Below are 22,308 nucleotides of genomic sequence, written 5' to 3' on the forward strand. Positions count from 1 at the left end.
TCACTATTCTTTTTTAGGTAACACTTTAGAAAACAGCCTACATCTTGGGGCAGAGCTCCCCTGCAATTAAATCGAAGTTTATTTGAAGTTACAATTTAACTTTATTTACCTGCTCATAGTTAAAGGTAACTACACTAGAATAAGGGGTTAACCAACAAAGAAATAATTATACTGCAAGTATCTTTAAGTAGTGTGTAAATGATTTTAGGTAGTGCACTTTTAATTGTGTAATTTTAAATGTAAAAAAAAAATAATGTAAAGACTTCATAACATGGCCCACACTCCGAGAAGTACTCTATACATAAAATGCAAGATGGGAAATATTGTTTATGTTTCCACAAAATTACCACGAAATTTTGCATAATTAAAATGACTTGAGCAGTACTTGAAATGACTAACAGTATCATTTCTGTCTCGTCTCCTGTGAAATACCCAGAAGTTGGGCACTACGCAAATTACTTGTGCACTAGTTAAATTTACATACGCTGCTACTTAAAATGACTAATGCTATACCTAAAATTGCTTACAGAAAAATTAGTGTTACATTGCAGTTATTTCATTGTTATAATGGTTTCATTTTACCGACCTTTTTAGGTTCAATGAAACAGTACATAGTAATAAAAAATAATAATTAGGGGAATTACAACCTTAGATATCGGCCATATTATAACATGTTACCATTTATTTAATAGTGAAAATTTTGGATTCTACTAACTTGGCCACTGTTGTGTGTTGTGTGGCCAAGCAGTACTCAGTAATGGAAATATGCACATGCACTTTCCCCACTGGTATCACTGGACAAGAGTCTTATTTTCCTTAAAATGCCCAATATCACAGGATCAGACTATGGATGCAGTATAACCAGTGACTAAACTCAGTTGGGTACATTTGCTCAAGTAATTGGTAAAGTGTAGTTTAAATTTAGTATACTTTATTTGAGCATTTCTATGTTATGCTGGTTTCTTCTTCTATGCCCCTATGTATTATTTTTGTTTTTGCTGTTTTTACTTAATAAGGTATTATAAATATATTTTGATGATAAAACCTCTGCAAGCTTACTATTACTGAAGTAGTACAATTATGGCTTTTACCACAAATGCTTGCAGCAGATGGCTGCCCTCTCTGAACCTGGTTCTGTTGGAGGTTGCTTTTTGGTGAAATGACATTTTTCCTTCCCACTGTTGACAATTGCTTGCTCACAGGGGGGTGTGGGATTGTTGGGGTTTCTTTCTAATTTTTAGGGTCCTTACCTTACCATAGAAAGTGTCTTAAGGCAACTGTTGTGATTTGGCAACATACAAATTAAAGTAACACATCCTAAAACGTTGCTTGGTGCAAAATGAAGTTTAATTTCTTGCTGGTGCCACTTTTTGTATAATACAGTGAGGGCAAAGGATTGCATATAAACCTTAGGCTGTGTTGAGTGTTTGCCAAACCAGTTCTGATCTCTGTTTACTTCTGATTAAATATTAGATAAATATGGCTCCACCTCCCTCCGTAGGCCGCCCGTCCTGCCACCACATTTCAAAACGCTCTGACTCTGAATTGCCGCTGTCCTTTTTGTCCTTTCACAGCCGCCGTAGTTGGAAGCTATAATCAAAGATGGCGCTCCCCATGCGGAATAACTTGAAACATTTCCCCAGATTCATTCAGAAGTTAAACTCGCCTGTAAGGTTGCTTTGCGCAGGACTTCGTCCGGAAAACAAGGTATGCTTTGCAAGAAAGCTTTTGTAGTTATTCACGAGCTTCGTGGGTGAAAAATTCATACGCAATAAACGCTGTTCTGATAAGAGTTTCGTTGAAAGCGATGCTTTCGGTGTTTATTTCGTGTTGAGAACTCAAAGAAGGTCAGCTAATAAACGACCAATGCACATTAACAGGTGCATTACCCTTTGAAGCAGTTTAGATGGCTTCTAAGTGTTGTGTCCGTTTCTAATAAACTCACACTAAACATGCTCTGTGTGCTGCAGCAACACCTTGACGTGTAGTTCTTCTTTACAAGGAAGGTGGAAAAACTCAATAGAGGTGTATTATGGCAGGGGCGAGAATTTGCAGATTAGTCAGCCTCGCATATGTCCTATTTCGATCCAGTCCGTCTCATGCATGTGCACCATGAAGTGCTGTTTTGCAGACAAGGATGTATTCACAAATCTAACTGACATAATGTATCGAACAGGCGACACAACCTATGTTGGGTCACATTATCACCATATTTCCGTCATCACAGATATTTCTGTGACGTTAGTCAGGTGCTTGTTATTTCTTCTTTTACTCCCATTAAAAACACTTTCTCATTAGGTAAACTACCATAAGCTAATTAGAACCTAAACATCACTCTGACTCATTGTTTTTATTATTTTTTCCTGTAACCATGTGACTGATTTCTAAAAACTAAAAGAGAAGTATCAAAATCTGGCAATAAAACGCCAGATTCTTTATTGTGTTTACTTTATGATTTGATGTTTGCCTATATTAAGAATTTTCTTTAGACAGGGTTCTTTTCAGGGCTTGGCCAATTTATCTTTCTAAGAGTGGAGTTCTCAGAGACTGCTGATCATCCTGTGGTCAAAGCTTATTTCATAAGGAGCTGATGCCTGTGCTGTTGTTGCAGCAAAACTGAATAATAATCTCATAAGGGACCTGAGATCAGCCTCAGTGTGGTTGTTTTCAAATTTGAAATTAATTTGGGTTATTTCATGTAAACTGTGAGTGAATGTAGTGTCAGATTTTTGTTTATTCTGTTTTATATTAATGTAAAGCTCTTTGGCTTTAAATCTGGTTTAGGAATAAAAATTTCTTACTTATTTAAACAATTGAAAACAATGTGTTCAGCTACTGACAGAAGGTACAAAAAATTACCTGTAGATGAGTTACACCCACCTGATGTATTACCGAACAAAAGAAGGTGCAGCAGACTTGTGTAACAAAGCTAATGTCAGTAATTACATCATCTTCTAGGATGTTTAGAACTTCACTAGATGACAGGACATCAACCCATTTCTCTTTTTCACTCATCTCAATAATCTTCCTGTAGCCACTTTGATCTTTTGCTTATACCGAGGCTGCTGGCTTGCGGCTGGCTCTGAGCTCTGGTTAGCTTTAGCCACCTTTCCTTTGTTAGCTTTTTTAAAATATCCACGTTCAGCTGGGTCAGGGTGATATGAGTATATGGTTAGGTTTGTTGTTAGCAATGTTTTTGTGGTGGATAGGGTTGCCAACCGTCCCTTAAAATACGGAATCGTCCCGTATTTCGAAACAAAAGTACACGTCCCGTATTGAGCTAATAAGGGACGCACTTTGTCCCGTAATACAGTGAGAATCAAAAGTAGTCTATAAATGTTTATGGAATTAACGCTTTGTTTGAAAACATAATTCCCAGCCCCTCTCCTGCTTTGTGACCAATGAGCTGACAGCACACTTACGAGTATGACAATTCAGATTACCGCTCATCTCATTGGTCAAGGAAAGGTCGCTTACGGAGAAAATACCGGAAGACAACAGATGACCACAACAAGAAGCATGGCCAACAGGGAAACAAACGCCGACACTGCGGTGCAAGTCTCGGACGACAGTACACCTAAAGCTGGGCAAACACTGTGCGATTTTTTTCAGTCGCGTTATTCAGCTCCTGCTCAAACTGCACGATTGACTCGCAGTTGGTAGGTCACGATGCAGGGTCTCACACTATACCGCCCGATGCTCTGATGCGACCTGAGTGCTCACACTGTGCGTCCATAAAATGAAGGTTATAACAGAAAATCTGTCGCGCTCTCTCTCTCCGTCTTACACTCACACAGACACGCACACCACCACCATCAACTTTGCTAAATTGCTAATGAAAAACATTGATCAGGCAGCTGTGATTGAGCAGCAGTGTAGATCCAACTATTTTCACGGTTGTTGTGTCATGATAATTTCTGAGGCCACATCGAAAAGGCTCGGATGAGCTTTCCAAAGTTCTACAAGTTGTACCTCCATCGCTTGTGTCCAGATCACACGCTGCACAGCCGTGCTGCTCCGTCTTTTTCGCCGACATTTGTGTTTGTGCGTGAGCAGTGTGACAAACTGCGGTGACACCCTCACGGCCAAGCCATTGATGATCGGGAGCTGGTCGTGAGGTGTTAATCGCGTCTCGTTACCCCACGTATACTACACGATACACGATGCACGATGAAGGCCAAAATCGGGCCGATCGCCAAAACGGTCGCACGACTCAAAAATCGGCTCAAAATGGGCCAAAAATCGCACAGTGTAAGCCCAGCATTACACTCACACAGACACACACACCACCACCATCAACTTTGCTAAATTGCTAATGAAAAACATTGATCGGGCAGCTGTGACTGAGCAGCAATGTAAATCCCACTATTTTCACGGTTGTGTGCCTCCATCGCTTGTGTCCAGATCACACGCTGCACAGCCGTGCTGCGCCGTCTTTTACACCAACGTTTACGTGTTTGCGCGCGAGCAGTGTGAGCGGCTGTGGTGAGACCCTCACGAGCGATTGATGATCGGGAGCTGGTCGTGAGGTGTTAATCACTTCTCGTTACCCCACGTATACTACACGATGCACGATGAAGGCCAAAATCGGTCCGATCACTCAAAAATCGGCTCAAAATGGGCCTAAAACCGCACAGTGTGAGCCCAGCATTAGAGCAGCAATGTTTGTTCAGAGAAAGGGAAAAATGGGAAAAGGAAAACACCTGGCTGGAAAAAGTTAATATGGGCATGTGCAGTGAATATCAGTGCTATGTGGCCAGAAGTGTGATAATATAATTTATTTTGTGTAATAAACAACTGTAAGGATAGATGATTACAACAAATAGATGACTAATACATAAAAGTAATACATAGATGAATAATGATGATGAGTTAAGATCCGTAATCATGGGAACAAGCGGGTTTACAAACAGGAGCAGCTGATTAGCATTAAGCCAATTGTACTAAATGCACTAAATGTGCACTGTTACAAGAATGTTTTTCTTTCTATTGTTTTCTATTATTTTAAGTTAAGCAGGACAGAGTTCTTTTAAAGAAAGATTTACTTATATTCTCAAAAGTTAAGCATGACAGGCTTCTGTTTAAGAAAGAGACCTGTTTTATTGTGTTAATGTTGTCATTTTGAGCTAAAAATAAATGGCTAAATGATCATTTGTTTCACATGTGTTCATATCACAAAGAATACACATCTACTTAAATCAAATTCAAGTCAAATGGTTAAAAAAATAATTTCACACACAAAAAAAGAGCTACCACACTGGGAAGGGTGAAGACAACTGGGTCGCCCGGCCCTGGCCACGAGGTGTCCCTTATTTATTTTTCAGGGAGTTGGCAACCCTAGTGGTGGATTACTTTACCAACCTGTGTGTCTTTACTTACAGCGGAGAGCTTTCACGCTAATGACATGCTACTGTGTCACTGTACACAGTATGAAGTATGAAAAGTACTGACACTCCTTTTGGCGCAATGATTAAATTACACTCTTTAGTCGCAGCTGTTAGATTTCTTCTTGTTCAAAAGAAGAAAAAAAACTTGTACTTTTTGTTGCACTCTGGATGAAAATAAAGACAGATGATATTAAATTCAGGTTCCACATCCTGGAAATGAATATTCTCACTGAAACCTCATAAATACATTTTTTTAAAAAACTGTTCTTTAAATTGCTGAAATGTACTGAAACGTAATAAGTTTAGCATTATTATTGTTGTTGTTGTTGTGTTTTGTTTTTTTAAGTTTGATTAATTCAACTACGGGCAGCACGGTGGCACGGTGGTTAGCACTGTTGCCGCACAGCAAGAAGGTCCTGAGTTCAATTCCACCATCAGGCCGGGGTCTTTCTGTGTGGAGTTTGCATGTTCTCCCCGTGTTTGCGTGGGTTCTCTCCGGGTACTCCGGCTTCCTCCCACCGTCCAAAGACATGCAACTTGTGGGGATAGGTTAATTGGATAATCCAAATTGCCACTAGGTGTGAATGTGCGAGTGAATGTGAGTGCGAATGGTTGTCTGTCCCTGTGTGTTGGCCCTGCGACAGACTGGCGACCTGTCCAGGGTGTACCCCGCCTCTCGCCCTATGACAGCTGGGATAGGCTCCAGCGCCCCCCGCGACCCTGAAAAGGATAAGCGGAAGCGAATGGATGGATGGATGGATAATTCAACTACTTTTAGAATTTCCAAATTCATAATTAGACCCATTCTGGAAAAATTACAGGAATTCTGGAAATCAATCTAAAGTGATTAAAATGATGTGCAGTGTGGCTATAACTGGCTGGGATGAAGCTAAGTTGTGGATCTGGACAACTGCTGACAATTTGGGAAAATGTTCTGATCTGTTTTGAACCTGGAACGCCTCATTACACTTTATGTTTATTTTTATTCTGTGCAAGAATTCAATCATCCAATATTCTTCCTTTGGCTGGAGGAATATTGGAGGCTGGGGCCGTAGTTTGGACTAGAACAAAACATAGTTTCACCCAGTCCCTGTTGGAAAGGGATTCTGGGAAATGGAGGAAGTAAACTGAGATTGAATTAAGCAAGCAAGACATGGTTGTCTCAGTTATATAAACTAGTGGTGTCACAGTTCATTTTCTTTTTTCTTATCAAGAGTCATTTAGTGTGTTTTTGGTTTCTGCATGAGTTTGAAGATTTATTCCGTGATGTAACACGTTGTATTTGTTCACTATTTTAGTAGTTTTCATTTGCTCGTCTGGCTTGAGTTTGTTTTGTGGAGTTTATTTTCCTAGTCTGGCATGTGACATCACATCCTCAGTAGCACTCCTTAAGTGTACCTTTTTGACTTCAGTGGATTCGAGAAACACGCCTAATATAAGTCAGCTTAGGGCTTTTTATCATTGTGCAGCTGCCCTTGCGAAGCAAATGATGTGTTAAGGCAAACGATGAGTCCCTTGGCACACGTAAAAACAACCAGTTTGTTTCAGAGTAACAACAATCCTAAATATTGAGTTGTTCTGGCATGACTGTGCACCTCCAAACTTCACCCATCTGCTCAAAACTCCACTGCTGGTTGATGTACGAGCTGTAACACAGAATCCGCGTTCACTGCCATCTCGTCTGTATTTTGTTAAGCCAAAGTCTCTGGAGGGGCCGGAGAAGGTGTGCGACGAGAGGGGAGGAAGGGGTGGAAAGCTGGGGGGGACTCTGAAAGCATCACAGCGGTGCTTCATTACCAGCAATAACATCAGAAATGAAGTGTTGGTTTTCATTTGTTTTAATTTTCTCCAAATGTGGACGGCCGAGTGCAAACACGAGCGTGCTCACAATGCTCCGAGGTGTGATGTGCGTCAAACAAGATGCTCTTTTAGAGGTTTTTCTGCACTGTAAAAAGTCAGTGAGCCTCAACGGACTGACACAAAGATGAAGTGCGACCGTTTGTCAGATGCTTTTGATTTGGAGAGAAATGTTTGTCGGCTGTGGTTTGCTTTTAAATATTGGTCTCCTTGATGCCTGTTTGGGAAAGCAAATATCAGCGAGGAAACATCAACTTGCCAAGGCCTAAAATTAAAATGTGTTTTTGTTTTGCTTTGTTTTTTGCAGTCCTGGCTGGATGAACGGGTTAGAAACGCATGTTTTTCCCAGCTTTTTTTGGTGGTGAGAGACATTGCAGCTGAAAGGTATAAAATGTCTTAGAATGCAGTTGTGGTGCTGATTAGTGCATCAATTCCAAAATTATTTCAGGAATTATGCAGATGAACGTCTTTTTTTGTTTTAAGTCTTGAGATCAAAACTCTAGTTGTTGTCATTGCTTTGGAGGCCCGGAGCCTACACACCAGTCTTCAGAGGGAAGAGGAAACTACACAGCCTGTGTCTGGGACGGCATGGTGATGAATTGGATGCGCAACACAGAGGCTGCGTACAAAAAGGGGGAGAGCAGGCTGCAGTTTCTAAAGAAGTTGAGATCCTTCAGTATGTGCAACAGCCAGTACTAGGCTGCGGACTGCTGGCAGAGCAGCATTGGAGCTGTGCGATGACTGAACTGAATAAACTCATCGGGAAGGCTGGCCCTGTGATTGGCTGCAAATTGGACTCTTTGGGAGGTCACTTAACAAACTGTAATCCATCCATCCATCCATCCGCTTCTCCTTTTCAGGGTCGCGGCGGGCGCTGGAGCCTATCCCAGCTGACATAGGGCGAGAGGCGGGGTACACCCTGGACAGGTCACCAGTCTGTCGCAGGGCCAACACACAGGGACAGACGACCATTTGCACTCACATTCACTGCCGCATTCACACCTATGAGCAATTTGGATTAATCAATTAACCCAGTGGTTCCCAAACTTTCCCCCCTTTGTTTTACAAGAAAAATGTTCACGCCCCCCGCCCCACACACACACACACAACCTCCAACCACACACACACATATTTTGCTCCATTGCGGTTTATTTCACACCTCAAACATTTAGTAAACAATTAAGCAAATACAAGTAAACTGCAATAAATTACAGGTAGTAATAAAATAAACTACTAACTCTTTTACGCTGCGTCCGCACCTACACGGGTATTTTTGAAAACGCAGCTGTTTCGTCCACATGTAAACGGTGTTTACAACTGAAAACTGAGATTTTTAAAACTCCTTTTTTGCGTTTCCGTGTGGACGAGGAATACAGGGTTCGTCACGCAGCGTCAAAGGGATGTGCCTTTTTTCACGTCACGCTGTGCGCCACGTTATTGTTTACATGAGAGGAATTGCAGAAACAAAATACTGTTAATCTGACTATCTGCAGGTTTTACACGCTTACATACACACACAGTTACTGACCCTCCGTTTACAAAGGCAGAGGCATCACGGTGTGATTATTTTACATGTAGTTGTTTTTTCCTGTGTAATAATATTCAACATTGCTATCAATACATTTTTCAAAAAATGCCTCCCTGTGCAAAATGGGTTTAAAAACATAAACGGCTGTGGGATCCTGTTTGTCCGTGATTTAGACAGGGGGAATAAATCGTGGCAGGATCAGCCTGATATTATTTGTATCCCACTATAACTTTACTGTATAAAGAGCTAATATCTCCAAAGTATTTAGTCATTACAACAAGTGTTTGTGAACTAAAAATCAAGAATGTGGGATCCTGTTTGTCCATGATTTGAAGAGCCCAGCGCTGCTCCCTACGAAGGGGAAAACCAATTCTGTAGGGAAGATTTGCTTCACCATATTTTCTAGTCTTTGGCTTAGAATGAAGTTGGTTTGGAAACATATTCAGCGATGCTTCATCTCCTGCTTTGCGTTTGTGTGGGCGCCCGTGATAGCAGTGTCCAAGCGTTGTTGTTGTTGTTGTTTTTTTGTTTTGTTTTTTCCCCCCTTTTCATACCGAGCCTCCCCTGCAATGGCTCTGCGCCTCCCCAGTCCTCAACAGTCATAACATCAATAAATAGTTTTCGTCCTGTGTCTTTAGTTTTTAATTACATTTTTTCTGTTATAGGCTGTTTTAAAAATTCAATATCGTTAATATCGGATAGCTGGTACATCAGTGGAGCTCTGTCTAACTCGATATATTTACTGTTAAGTTTTTATGTGTCTAAATTAAATGAAAAAGAGGCATTAAGTAATTTTTAATACAGTATATATTGTCTTACACTAGCTTTTAGAGGTACTGTGATAGCTTTTTATTTTTTTTGTCCTCAACAAAAAAAAAACAGTTCTCAGTTAAAAATAAGCAAATCTTTATATATAAATCTTTGTATCTTTGCACTTGAGAAACTGCAGATTTGTTTGGATAGCACTGAAATATTTCTACTGTAACTCTACAGCAGGGGTCCCTAATCCCAGTCCGCGAGGGCCAGTGTCCCTGCAGGTTTTAACTCTCACCCTGGGTCAATACACCTGAATCACATGATTAGTTCATTACCAGGCGTCTGAAGAACTTCAAGACATGTTGAGGAGGTAGTTTATCCATTTAAATCAGCTGTGATGGATCAAGGACACATCTAAAACCTGCAGGGACACCGGCCCTCGTGGACTGGGATTGGGGACCCCTGCTCTACAGTGGAGTTACCTCCAGCCTCACATCACTTGTAAATATGTTCCTCCCCTGTCCAGGCATCCCCGGCCTGTGCTCCTGTTATTGGTTGATATCAGTCATGTCAGCCCCCAGCTCCAGGAAAGAGGAAGTGACTTCTAATTTTTCTCTCCGTTCTCCTTGACTCCACGTTCACTTACTCGAGTGTCAGTTAAAACCATTAGAGCTGTTCCCACACCACACGGGAGGGGCCTGCGAGAGCGCGGAAACACAGTCTCTCCTTTGAGGATGTTCATTAACTGCCCTATTTATTTTCAACTGTCAGAAAAGCCCGCTAATTCTCAGCAGTCCCTCCTGTGTAATTAGGTCTGTCGTAATCATTCTGCAGCCGGGGCCCTCACTCAGATGCCGCGCACATTACCCGTCTCTTAAAGCAATCCCATATGTCAGCGTATTCGTTTGGATAATTTCATATAGCTAAGTCGAATTACAGAGTCGCTCCACAGACGTGCCCACAGTGGTACCTGACAAATCTTACTAGTTCTTCCATGCTTCAGCTTGTGCTGTCTGCAGCACTTTTTCCCAAGCTTCTGACAGTTTTAATTAAAACCAAACGAGTATCTGATATTGTGTCTTTTGAGTCGCACTCAAATCGAGAGACACTGCCTTTGGAGACGGAAATGACTGCACTCTTCAGAGGTGGAGGTTCACCCTGAGTGTTACTTTAATTACATATTGTCAAATTTATGACGTGTGCGCTGGCTAGGTTTTTGCTGTCTTGTGACGCTTACTTGTTTTTCTTTTTGAGTTCCTGTCAGTCATTTGTTTCCAGCAAGTGAAATGAAATTAAACATATCCATTGTCAACATTGAAAGGGAAGGAAATGGTTTAATGAAGCTATTTCAAATGGCTTGAACAGAGCCAAAGCATGGAAGTAAGTAGCTCTGGTATAAATGTGTTTATGTAAGAGTGAAAAAATTGCAATATAAATGAAGTTTCCCAGCTGTGCACAGCTGCTGCTCATGGGATCGTTTTTGTAGGCAAACTGGTTTGGCTCTAGCAAAGCTGAACTTGAGCTGGGTTGTAGTCAGTGATCCTGCTTTTGGATTGATTCATCTTTTGTGAGAATGATAACCTTTATTATATTAAAATTAGGATGCTAAATAGTTTGCTGTGAATGGTTAGCGATCTTATTCTGTCTAGAAGCATTTAAAGTGAAAGGTGAGCTGAACTTCCCCCTCCAAAAAACTGCATTGGTGTGTTTGTCTGATGCTGCCATGCTACCTCATTATTTGATAAATACAAATGCAAAGCTGCTCTGCATTTTTAGTATTTGATTGGTCCATGAAGTTCATGCGCCCACTGTTTAGTCTGAAAGATTTGTGAACACTGTTGCATGAAAAACGGTGCTTTATGTCTTTACAACAGGTTCAATTTCATCTTACTCTGATCATAGTTTATTTAGTATATGTGTGTGTGTGTGTGTGTGTGTGCTTTCTCTTTAATTATGGGGTGAACAGTCTGAATGAAACTTTTTTTTTTTTCCAACATCATCACACATAAAATGATTATTAACGTCTATTTTTTTTTTTTTTTTTTTTTTTAGAAAAGATGTATTATAAATGATACATTTTTGATTTTTGTATATATTATGCTCATTTCCTCATCCACAGGCTTGGCTAGTTGAAATTACTATCTGCAGTGGAGATTTGGTTTCTAACCCAAGTTACCCCTTGGTCATATAGCTGTAGATGTTACATACATCCAAGAGATGGGAAGGTTGGCAATGCAGTGGTTAGCACCATCATGTCAGAGAAAGAAGTTCTTGGGTTCAGATTTAATGGCTAGCCAGTAAATTTTGAGTTTGCGTATTCTCCCAGCTGCTTCCCACAGTCCAAAGACATACACTTAAGGTTAATTGGTGTTAATAAATTGCGCCCCCTCCACGATCCTGAATTGTATAAACAGAAGGAACAGTTGCCCAATGACTAGTTTTCATCACAAATTATCATCCCTTCAATCTTAATTTCAATTACTGCTAATCAGCTATCCCCAACGCTTCCCATTTTTTTGAGTTTCAGTGAAGTAGACGTTGTTCTGCTCTAGGGCTGCCACAAACGATTATTTTGATAGTCGACTAGTCACCGATTATTTTTGCGATTAGTCGACTAATCAAATCCATTGGACGTAAAACGTACAGCTTATTGCACCAGCAGTATCTGCTCTTATATAACTATCATTAGCTTACAGCTTTAAGTGTTTACGGTCTGTGCTAACTAAAAATAAAGACAAGATGATAGTTTATTAAATTTTAATGAAATTTGCAGATTGTTTCGGTGAAGTTTAATAAACTCCTTGCTATCTAAAATATAACAGGACACCGGAGTAGATTCTCCAGCATCTCACACTTCTGATAATCAGCTGTCTGCTTGACGTTTATTCAGCTGTGTAAAAACTATAACTTTAATCTCAGCCAAACCGATTTACTCAGGAACAAATAAAATACTAAAAAAGCCAAACTATAACATTTTTAAGTTATCTAAGTGACTTATATATCATGTTTAACCTGAGTAGCGAAAGACGCGATTTGCCGGGAGTCCGGTGTTCTCACGGCTCTAGTGACCTTGCCCCCGGCTCGCTATCGAGCTAGTGGGTAACAGACGTCTCCGAAAACTTCGGAGCACTTTTGAAAATATGTGGTGTCTGGATAAACTGAGCAGATATTTGAGGTTTCCACAGCTACATTCTCACCTGAAAATATGTTAAACGTTTATTTTGTGACCCAGAAAGAATAATAAGAGTAATATTAAAACTAACTAGCTGCCGCCATTGTTGGAAACTAAGCTGGGCCGCGCTATGAATTCTGGGACACAGCTTCTTCTTCTTCTTCTTCGGGGTTTAACGGCAGCTGGCATCCTTGTACATGCAGTGCTGCCATCTTCTGTTTCAGTCCGTTATTACACTCTTAAATCCTACTACTTATTCCTGCGTCTTTTGTGATCTTACAAAGCTTCAAAACACGTGTCGACTATTAAATTAGTCGTCGACGATTTTGATAGTCGACGTAATCGTGACTAGTCGACTAATCGTGGCAGCCCTATTCTGCTCTGCAGATGTGCTGTGAACTGGAGGGGAATCTAAACAGGACCTGCAGCAGCTGCAGGACTGGTTTATGTGCCATTGGTTCAAGTTCAATGAGGCAACGAGAGCTATTCACATATCCTAGCTAATTTCTAACCAAAACTGTGGGTTGGGCATCTCAATAAAGAGGCAGCTGATCATTTCTGTGTTGTTTATTTGTCACAAAATATCTGTACTTACATTTGCGAAAGAAAACTGTTTAATTCTTTTATTAATTATTTTAAGGAAGTGTGATGGTGCGCAAAAGATGCATCCACCTGTGCATGTATCCTTCCCTGCCCTGCTGCCAGGAAATCAAATGGAGGTTTGTGGGAAACACTGAGATGTGGAATGTTGTTAAAAATTTCTAAAGTATTCAAAAGTAGTCTTTTAAATCTGTGTTAGGAAGATGTTTTATTATGGGCCTTAATGTTAAATGGTGTGAAGTTTCTGCTTCTTTGGATTAACCATCTTTTACACGTGTTATGTATAATAACATCAGCACCTAATAGGACACTGTCATTGATACACTATCGGCTGTCAGTGTTTGTCACTTCCCATAAACTAGAAAAGTCATTAAATGTTTAGTTTCTAATGAGCCAGATCCAAGTTTCCTGTCTTAAGTAGGCAGCGCTCCTCTTGATGATCTCCCCCCAGGCTATACTGAAGTCTGGTTTCTTCAGAAGCTGCAGACATTTAGGACTGGAGGCCGGAGCTGCCTCTGCTGCTTGGTTATTTTTGGAGCACTGTTGAGCCCTGTCTGCGGGGAGTGCTGTTTTTGAAGGGCCTCCAGTCCCATTAATCAGCCAAGGGACCCCACGGCGCGAGCGGGCCCTGAGCCCTGGCCTGCCACACTGCAGTGTTCTGTTCCTGTAGCCCCGCTCTCTGCACAGTGTGAAGCTCAGAGGAACCTCATCAATCTCACCTGTCCCACACGTCAACCACAGATTTAATCAATTGCTCCTTTTGGGCCTTCTCTTCTGCTGCCCCTGCAACCCACTCAATGGGGGGAAAAAAGGAAAAAAATGCCTTTGACTGGACAGTCTGATTTAAAAAAAAAAAAAAAAAAATCATATTGCTTCCTCCTTTAACATTTTTTCCTGTTCTTCTGTCCCCTGCTTTATCCAGCACTTCATTTACTTTTCTTCAGTTAAATTCATTAATACACCTTTCATGGTGTGTGCACATTTTCTCTGTGGTCATATGGACTTTGTTTCAAATTTGAGTGTAGCCTCACATTGGCTAAACACACACATGCTTTCAAGAAAAAAGCGGTGAGGATGGTGGGAGTACAGTAAGCCCTATTTCCTGTTTGATACCTGACTGAAGTGCAGCTCTGTCGGTCGCCTGCTTTAACAGGTCCCTAAGTGAGTGGTAGACAGAGATGAAGAAAGATATGTGGGTAAGGAGGGGAGGGGCTCTGTGTCAAAGTGTATTTCAGCATGTTGGCGTTAATGGGGTGCCTGCAGTGCCCAGGACAGAATAAGAACACTGGATCCAATGTGCAAGACACTCAGCAGGAGCGCAGCGAAAATCCTCCATTCTTGGCCCCATCTCTGTGCTCCACAGACATGGTTAGATCTGGGGCACTTTGCTTGCCCACAAAGAGCTGATGGTAATTCACAGCAGGGAAAGCAGCGATGCTCCCAGAGGTGTTTTTTCTTTTTTTTTCCCTTCAGACGTGCTGAAATTGGTGTAGTTAAAAGGCGGTGACTGTCGTACCTCCTCCTCGGCTCCACGGTGAGAGAGATATCAGTGGACCACTCCAGGACACTGAGGCTCTGATATGATGTATGAGCTCTGAAAAGCAGTCTGGAGGAGATCTGAGAAGAGAAATGAGGTGTTATGCAAGTTTTAGCTCAACCAAAACCATGGCTATGATTAATAACATAGCTAGTTCGAGACTGTCAGGTCACACTAGCTGGAAGCTACAAATGCTTGATAGCAGCAGTTGTAGTGATAATAATAATGATGATGATGATGAACCTGTGGTCTGTTTTGGCTTGCTTTTTTTTCAGATTACGTAGCAGCTTTAGTGAACAAAAGTAACAAAAGCATAAATTCTGCGCAGTTGGCCATTCTCACATGTAGCACAAAAGGAAATGGTCTGCGTGAATTTCTCGCTACTGGAAATTGGTTTAGAAATTGAAGTTTGCACTCTTATGTGCGTCTGCAATGATTAATGTCTAGATTAAATAAAGGAGTGCCGGGGATGTGTAAAAAGGAGAATTAGGAAAACCCTGCTTGACATGATGTGTAAAAGAATGGGTGCTTTTCTCCGAGACTTCAGATGAGGTGTACATTTATTCTACGTTTCGAAGGCAAACAAAGTGTGATAGTATCAGCTGGAAATGTAAAAAACAAAACAAAAAACAACGTTGCAGTGCTCTCTAAGTAGGCAGCCATGAAGGAGAGACGTGGGTACGGTTTTCCACAGTGAAAACTTTTCGATCACGCTTTGTCCAATTCAGCCTACATGTGAGTTGGAAGCATCCATATGTATGGCCTTTAATCTAGCAGAGGAAAATCATATATGATTGTAGATTCAAGCCCAGAGTCTGTGTATCCACTTTTATGCATCTGCTCCCACTGCTATCTGTCATTTTACACATTCCTCGTTAAGGGTGTAATTTCATTGTAGCTCGCACTCAGTCAAATGATGAATCCAATATTTGTCATTTCCCAATATGCAGTTGTTCCAGTGCTGCGGGATACTTTGGAGAGAAGACGGAAATTTTCCTGGAATGAGACTTTCTATTAAACTGTGGGAAACCAATCACTGATTTCTCCTCGTCTTCAAATGATTGGAATGAAGTGGCGCCTGTGACAGTTGTTTTCCATTTAATAACGCAGCTTGTGGATGGGATCGAAGTCATGTTACTGTTTTGGATAGACTGGCTGATAGTGTTCTTTCCACTTGATGTGAGCTGTCAAATTCACATGGACAGACACCTTCACAGCTTCACTGATGTTGATGTAGGCATAGACTACACGTGTGGACATATGTCTGTTTGCACATGATCGCTATCCCTACGGATAATACCACACACGCGGACAAATGAACACACATTCCCGGAAAGGTAGTGCAAGTGTGAAAGCATGGCCTTTTTAGTGTATGTAACCTTCTAGCTGTTGGCGTTAATGTCACACACACATGGTGCGTAATGCATTTAGCATATGGCAGACGTGGATGAAGAAAGCTTTCGTCGCCTTTGCGACGGTGCGGTCTGAAAGCACCGCGCTCCTGTCGGTGTAAAAATATGAGACGAGAATGGCCAGCGTTTTCCGTGTCTGCTCCGTGTCATCAGCAGGTATCCAGCAACTATGAGAATGAGGCAGAAGGAGACAGAAGAAGACAGATAACACTGCTCAACAGAGGTTTGCTTGTATAAAACAGCAACTGGACAAGAAGGAAGTGTTTCATTTGTTAACTAAGAATTAACGTCTGCTGTTACTCAGGCTTTTGTCTCAATTATTTTTCTTTTTGATTTTTGTTTTTTCTTGGATTGACAATATGTGAGCCAGACACCATCTGCCATACTCCAGGGACGGCAGTGTTGTAAGGCCAGCTGGCCAGAGTTCCTTCACTTTGGTGGCTGAAAGTGTTTTTTTTTTTTTTTTTAGTTTAGTTTAGTTTTTGGAATATTTCAACCCACAGAGTGTCTGTTCCATTTTCAAATAAAGGAATAAACACAACATTTGGTCCAAAATATTATTTCCCTCAGAAAGAAATGATCAAAGAACACAACAAGAAGCGCCTCAAGACTTCAAAACCTCTGCCAAGGCAGCTCGCTCTCTGGTCTTTTAAATGTACTTTGAGAAGTTTGTAGTGTAGTAAAAACAATTGCAAATTGCAGCTTTTATTATTTTCCCTGTTGAAATATATTTTAACATGCACAATTTTGAATATAAATATTTTCTTTTATAATTTTTATCTTTGTAGATATAGTACGTGTATCTATTTTCAGTGTTTAGTGCAGTTCCTTGAATTATTTAATAATAAATATGTGAATAAGTAAAAAAAAAAAGGTTTTGATCACAAGTTTCATTTAATTAAAAAATTATTCAGGGAAGGCACATTGCACATGTATTCAAATTGTTGTGTATTTAAATGATTAAGACCTGTTACTGTAATGTACATAACAAAATGTATATTATTATTACAATCATAAGAATCATATTCTCATGAGGTGGGTATGTATCATTGTAGGGTCCACCTTATGCTATAAAGCGCCTTGAGGTGACTGTTGTTGTGATTTGGCGCTGTATAAATAGAACTGAACTGAATGAGCTTCAGATCAATCTATTGACTTTGTTGGAGGGGTAAAATGTGACATCATATTGTAAGAATCATAGTTTCTGAGTTTTAAGGCTTTTTCCAGTTTAGACCAGTAAAATATTAAACTGACCTTGAAGGCCTTTGGTGGATGTAAGATTGTAAACACGATCCCGCTCTACACCCCTACAAAGTTTTATCATAATTCATTCAAAACTTTTCGAGCGCTATACAAATGGCCTGCATTTGTATAGCGCTTTTCTAGTCCCTAAGGACCCCAAAGCGCTTCACACTACATTCAGTCATTCACCCATTCACACACACATTCACACACTGGCGATGGCAAGCTACGTTGTAGCCACAGCTGCCCTGGGGCGCACTGACAGAGGCGAGGCTGCCGGACACTGGCGCCACCGGCCCTCTGACCACTGTGATTACAGACAAATACATGCTGGTAAATGCTATGAAACACATAAGCTCTGTGGCAGAGGTGATATTGTAAAATAGAATAACTTGTGATTTCTAGCATTTTGTAAATGGCCAAACTTTAGCACTGTTTTATGATGGTTTCAGGTCTTTATTAACATGTTTAAATCTGGTTTAGAGTAAGAAATATATCTGATTTATCTTACTGGAAATTGTCTAACATACCACTGGGAGTCATTTAAAGATGTAAGGTCAAGCACTATACAAGTATTTCACAAGTTATTGAATTTAATATCGTGCGTGGCAAAAGTGTGCTTGTTGATAATATTTTATTGCTGTTGGCTTTGCAGCGCAGTATTCATTACAAACATTAATTGCTTTACAGCGTTTGCTGTCGCCTCTGTCATCGTGCTCTAGTTGATTTACTTACTTGCGTAGGTTACTTTCTCCTCCAAGAGCTATAGTGGCATGTGTTTAAAGACACTTTCCTCAGACCAAAAGTAACACAGAGGTGTCTGGCAAAGTGGCTTAAAGCGCGATAGCCCACGATTGCCCAGTGGCTAGTTAGCTGTGGCGTTGACTCTCATTTGACACTCGATTGGCTCAAATGACACCATTACCATGTCTGCATGGCTAATGGCCTCCCCTGGGGGCCGGAGCAGAAGGGGAGGGAACATGCGTTTGGCATGTCAGCTCGAGGTGAGAACACACATGAGCCAGACTCTGGGTCCCGTCCGCACCCAAATCAATCCTGACACCTCTTAAGAGGCTCTCAGCATCAATGGCACTCCAGCGCAATTACCCTGTCGGTAATGACATAAGCACCCAGTTCCTTCCTGCCTCTCTCTCGCTGGGTGGAAAGCTGCTCCCTCAGGCCAGTAGATGGAGACTTTGTGGACCAACGCTGGCCTCCCAGCAGTTGTTATTCGATCCCTCAGGGTTTAAAGATGTAGAACCTCTGGGCTACGCCGGTGAGAGAGCAACTGTTATCTGATCTCAGATGCTGTGGTGAGCCTGTCCCTCAGTCAGATTGAATGTGATTTAGTTCAGCAAGCTGTCAAGATAACTGATTTCTGAGCGGTGACTGAAGAGGATATCCTCTGAAAACTTCAGGTTTTAATGATTAGTTATAATAACCTTGAAAAGTGCAGCTGGGGAACATATGATCGCCAGTCAGATTTTGAGGCGATAACGCGGAGATCCTGTGGGCTTTGTGGGGTTGGGGGGAGTTTTAAAATGGGCTCTTCAGTCAAACGTCCAGGTGTTGCTGTTTACAACCCATCAGTGCTATCTCATATAAAGCTTAACATATTTTCTTTGAAAACGACTGCAAGGTTATTACATAAAATCTGACAGTTTAGCACAAGTTTCATTTTCAGAGGTTTTGGATAGACATAACTTGGAGCATACGGAGGTAGTAATAAGTGGGGAGAATCCAATCCGCGGTCCAGTACTGAAAACTATAGCACCTTCTAAATGGATCTTGTGGTAAGATTGATTTGTCTGCTGCTGAATCTCTTCCTTTGCTTCTTGCCAGCATATTCAGATCATATTTGTAGGACAATTTTTATCCTGAACACAGAAGTACAGCCTCCACTTTCCATCCAATAAGACCCCTATGTGTTGGTATAGTGGGGGGATCCTACAACAAAAACAATGCAGGTTCTTCAGGCATTAACAGTTAAACAATTAGAGATCATCTAGCAACTTTAATGCACAGACTGTTCATTAAACACACATTCCTAATATATTGCAGTGGTACTGTTACTAGCTTACAGTTACCTACTATTGGTGGATTGAGGTGCTTGAGCCATACACATCACCTTGTGTAAAGTCCTGTAGATTAAATTCATGGATCCATGTAGTTATTTAAAACTAGACTTCCAGATTTGCATTCCATTGTATTTTGGTACACAGGTAATAACACACCTGTAACAATGCAGCCCATGAACCTTCCTTTTTTTCTAAAGCAGGCAATTGGCAGGTATTTCTGGCCACGGAGTCATCCTGCAGACCTCAAAGGTCTAGTCCTCAGGCATGAGGTGGTTCTTTTTATCTACCTTGAGCATTCATCCAAGCCACTTCTGCCGGGAACTGAATCCTTGTCTCCACTGTGGGCTGTTATGTGTATTACCAAAGCGCCAAAGATTTTGTCTTTCTGCCAGACCAACAAAAACAGTTCCAGTCTGTGTTCATGTGTCTTTCTGCTCTGTTGAAGCCCTAATCTACTGTGTAACGGCTTTGGTCAAAAAGCCCTAGTTTTGGATGCCAGCGTGGTTTCATGTGTCATAACAGGTGCCACTCTGCTTGCCCTCTAATTGTATCGTGTGGTGGCACAAGCAGAGGTTAAGACTCTTGCCTAGCAAGGCTAATTGAAAGCCAAGGTTCAGTGAAGCCGACTGATGCCAGGAGAAATGAGGTGTTTGGCCCCAGTCAGACTCTGCAGGAAGAGAAATATAGTTTTAGTCCAGTGGTACAACCACAAATACTGATCTCCCTGTTTCAATTGGTGAGTGTTGAGACCCTGCTGCTGTCTCTAAAATAAGGTCCTTGTTTTAATTATAGAAAAAACCCTTACTCTATGGTGGGCTGCTGTTGTTATATGTGATGTATTTATGCTGTTTTTGTTTTTTTATCCCCCCCTTTTTGTGCAGCTTTCTGTTATGGTAATGAAAGGCTTTGAAGCTGGTTGGATGGTTGTAAGTGATATTGTTGGCCAATGAGGTGATGCATTCTTTGTGCTGGATGTGTTTGGGAGAGAACAGAGGTGCTAGCCATGGAGTTAGCATCTTAGTAATACAAGCATGACTGCTAATGGTCCCCAACCTGCCAACTGACACTTCGGTCTCTACAGGCTTCTTTCTAGTGGTAACTTTCTCCCTTTTCAAGGATTTTTTGTCTTGGCCTTAGCTTTGACTTTTAAAGTCAACCAACCATTGTTGCGCTAATCTGGAGACATTGGTGTTATAGGCACTGTTTTAAGAACAGAAGTTAATGTGCTAAAAAGGGATGATATTTCTGATATTTCTGGCTCTATTCCTTCCCCTCACCCCTCACTGGTCTCAGCCTCCCCCTGAGCCTGGTTCTGCCGGAGATTACTTCCTGCGATAAGGGAGTTTTTCCTTCCCATTGTCACCAAGTACTTGCTCATAGGTGGTCGTCTGATTGTTGAGGTTTTTTGCACCTTGCGGCCACTGTTGTTGTGATTTGGCAAAACTAAAATAAGAGAGACTAGTGTTCAGAGGTGTGATGAAGACAGTGGAACATCTTTGATCGCTCATGTGATTATACATGACATCATTTGTAATTACATTTCCGTGATGTTATTTCATTATCAAATCCAAAGTGCTATAGAGCCAACTCGAGCAAATTCCTTCTTCTTTTTCCCAGGAGGCTCCAAGAAGTGGCCGTGTATTCTCAGGGATTCAGCCTACTGGAGTGCCCCACCTGGGAAATTACCTGGGTGCTCTGGAGAACTGGGTGTCCCTGCAGGACCAGTACCCCTCAGTCCTCTACAGCATTGTGGATCTGCACTCCATCACCCAGCCCCAGGATCCAACGCAGCTCAAGAGTAACATACTGGACATGGCAGCCAGCTTGTTGGCCTGCGGTATCAACCCAGAGAAAGCGATACTCTTCCAGCAGTCTCAGGTGAGTTGGGCATGTTTGATTGATGCCGTTTATAAATATATATGATGTGTTATATTTGCTGTGTAGTTCCCTACATAGTGTGTTGGATGCATATACACTTCTGTCTATAAATGAATACTCACAGGTGGAGAAAGTACTATTTATATGTGATAAGTAATGCAACCCAACATGCGCTTTGCATGTATATATAATTTAGATTTCACACTCATGTCTGCAGATTATTTTTCACATTTCATGTGGTTATCAAGTAGAGAGCACATCAGTGTTTGTTTAAGAAAAGAAGTGCCCTTTTTTGTCTTTTTTGTTGTTGTTTTTTAAAGCTGGGCAGCTTCTTCTCTCATTGCTGGTTTTTCAAAGAAGAAAAACGGTTTATTTTCGTGATGTCGACTCTCATATTTACCTTCCTACATGCTGACAGACCCCAAAATGTTTATTTCCTTGCTCCTGATTCTTATCTCCAATGTGTGCTCAACCAATTCACAGAGCCTGTAAAAACACAAACTGACACAAACCACCGTTAAGTCCTTCTTTAGCCCACGTGAAAGAAACTGAGAAGGATAACGACAAGTCTTAACATTTGCAGCACTTCAGCACATCATCCCCGAATTTAGGCTTGAGCTCACACTGACGATGGAGAGAGAGAAATCAGAACAGCTGTTTGCTTCTCCCCTGACACCACATGTGTATTTTTCTTTTCTTACTCACAAGTTAAGTTGGGTGGGTGGGTGTGTGTGTATGTGTGGATAGTTCAGTCCATCTGTGTTTCTTTGCCACCCACTCCTCACACACACACACACAAACACAGAGTCCTATTTTTATTCTTGTTTAGCTTCATGCCACATAACTTGGCAGCAAGGCGAC

General features: G+C 41.3%; 1 protein-coding gene across 1 annotated transcript in view; it reads left to right on the forward strand.

Moving 5' to 3' along the window:
* Positions 1-1,552: 1,552 nt before the first annotated feature.
* Positions 1,553-22,308, forward strand: part of wars2 (tryptophanyl tRNA synthetase 2, mitochondrial) — a 32,157-nt gene continuing 11,401 nt past the window's right edge. Inside the window, exons 1-2 of the mRNA XM_085250316.1 lie at positions 1,553-1,707; positions 21,187-21,447. Coding sequence (XP_085106442.1) covers positions 1,603-1,707; positions 21,187-21,447 — 366 coding nt within the window. The 5' untranslated portion in view covers positions 1,553-1,602. The remainder of the gene's footprint in view (positions 1,708-21,186; positions 21,448-22,308) is intronic.

Source organism: Mchenga conophoros, linkage group LG16, assembly GCF_057382185.1.
Source record: "Mchenga conophoros isolate Kocher_MC1m ecotype Shallow Benthic linkage group LG16, M_conophoros_male_GT1.1, whole genome shotgun sequence".
Classification (NCBI taxonomy): domain Eukaryota; kingdom Metazoa; phylum Chordata; class Actinopteri; order Cichliformes; family Cichlidae; genus Mchenga; species Mchenga conophoros.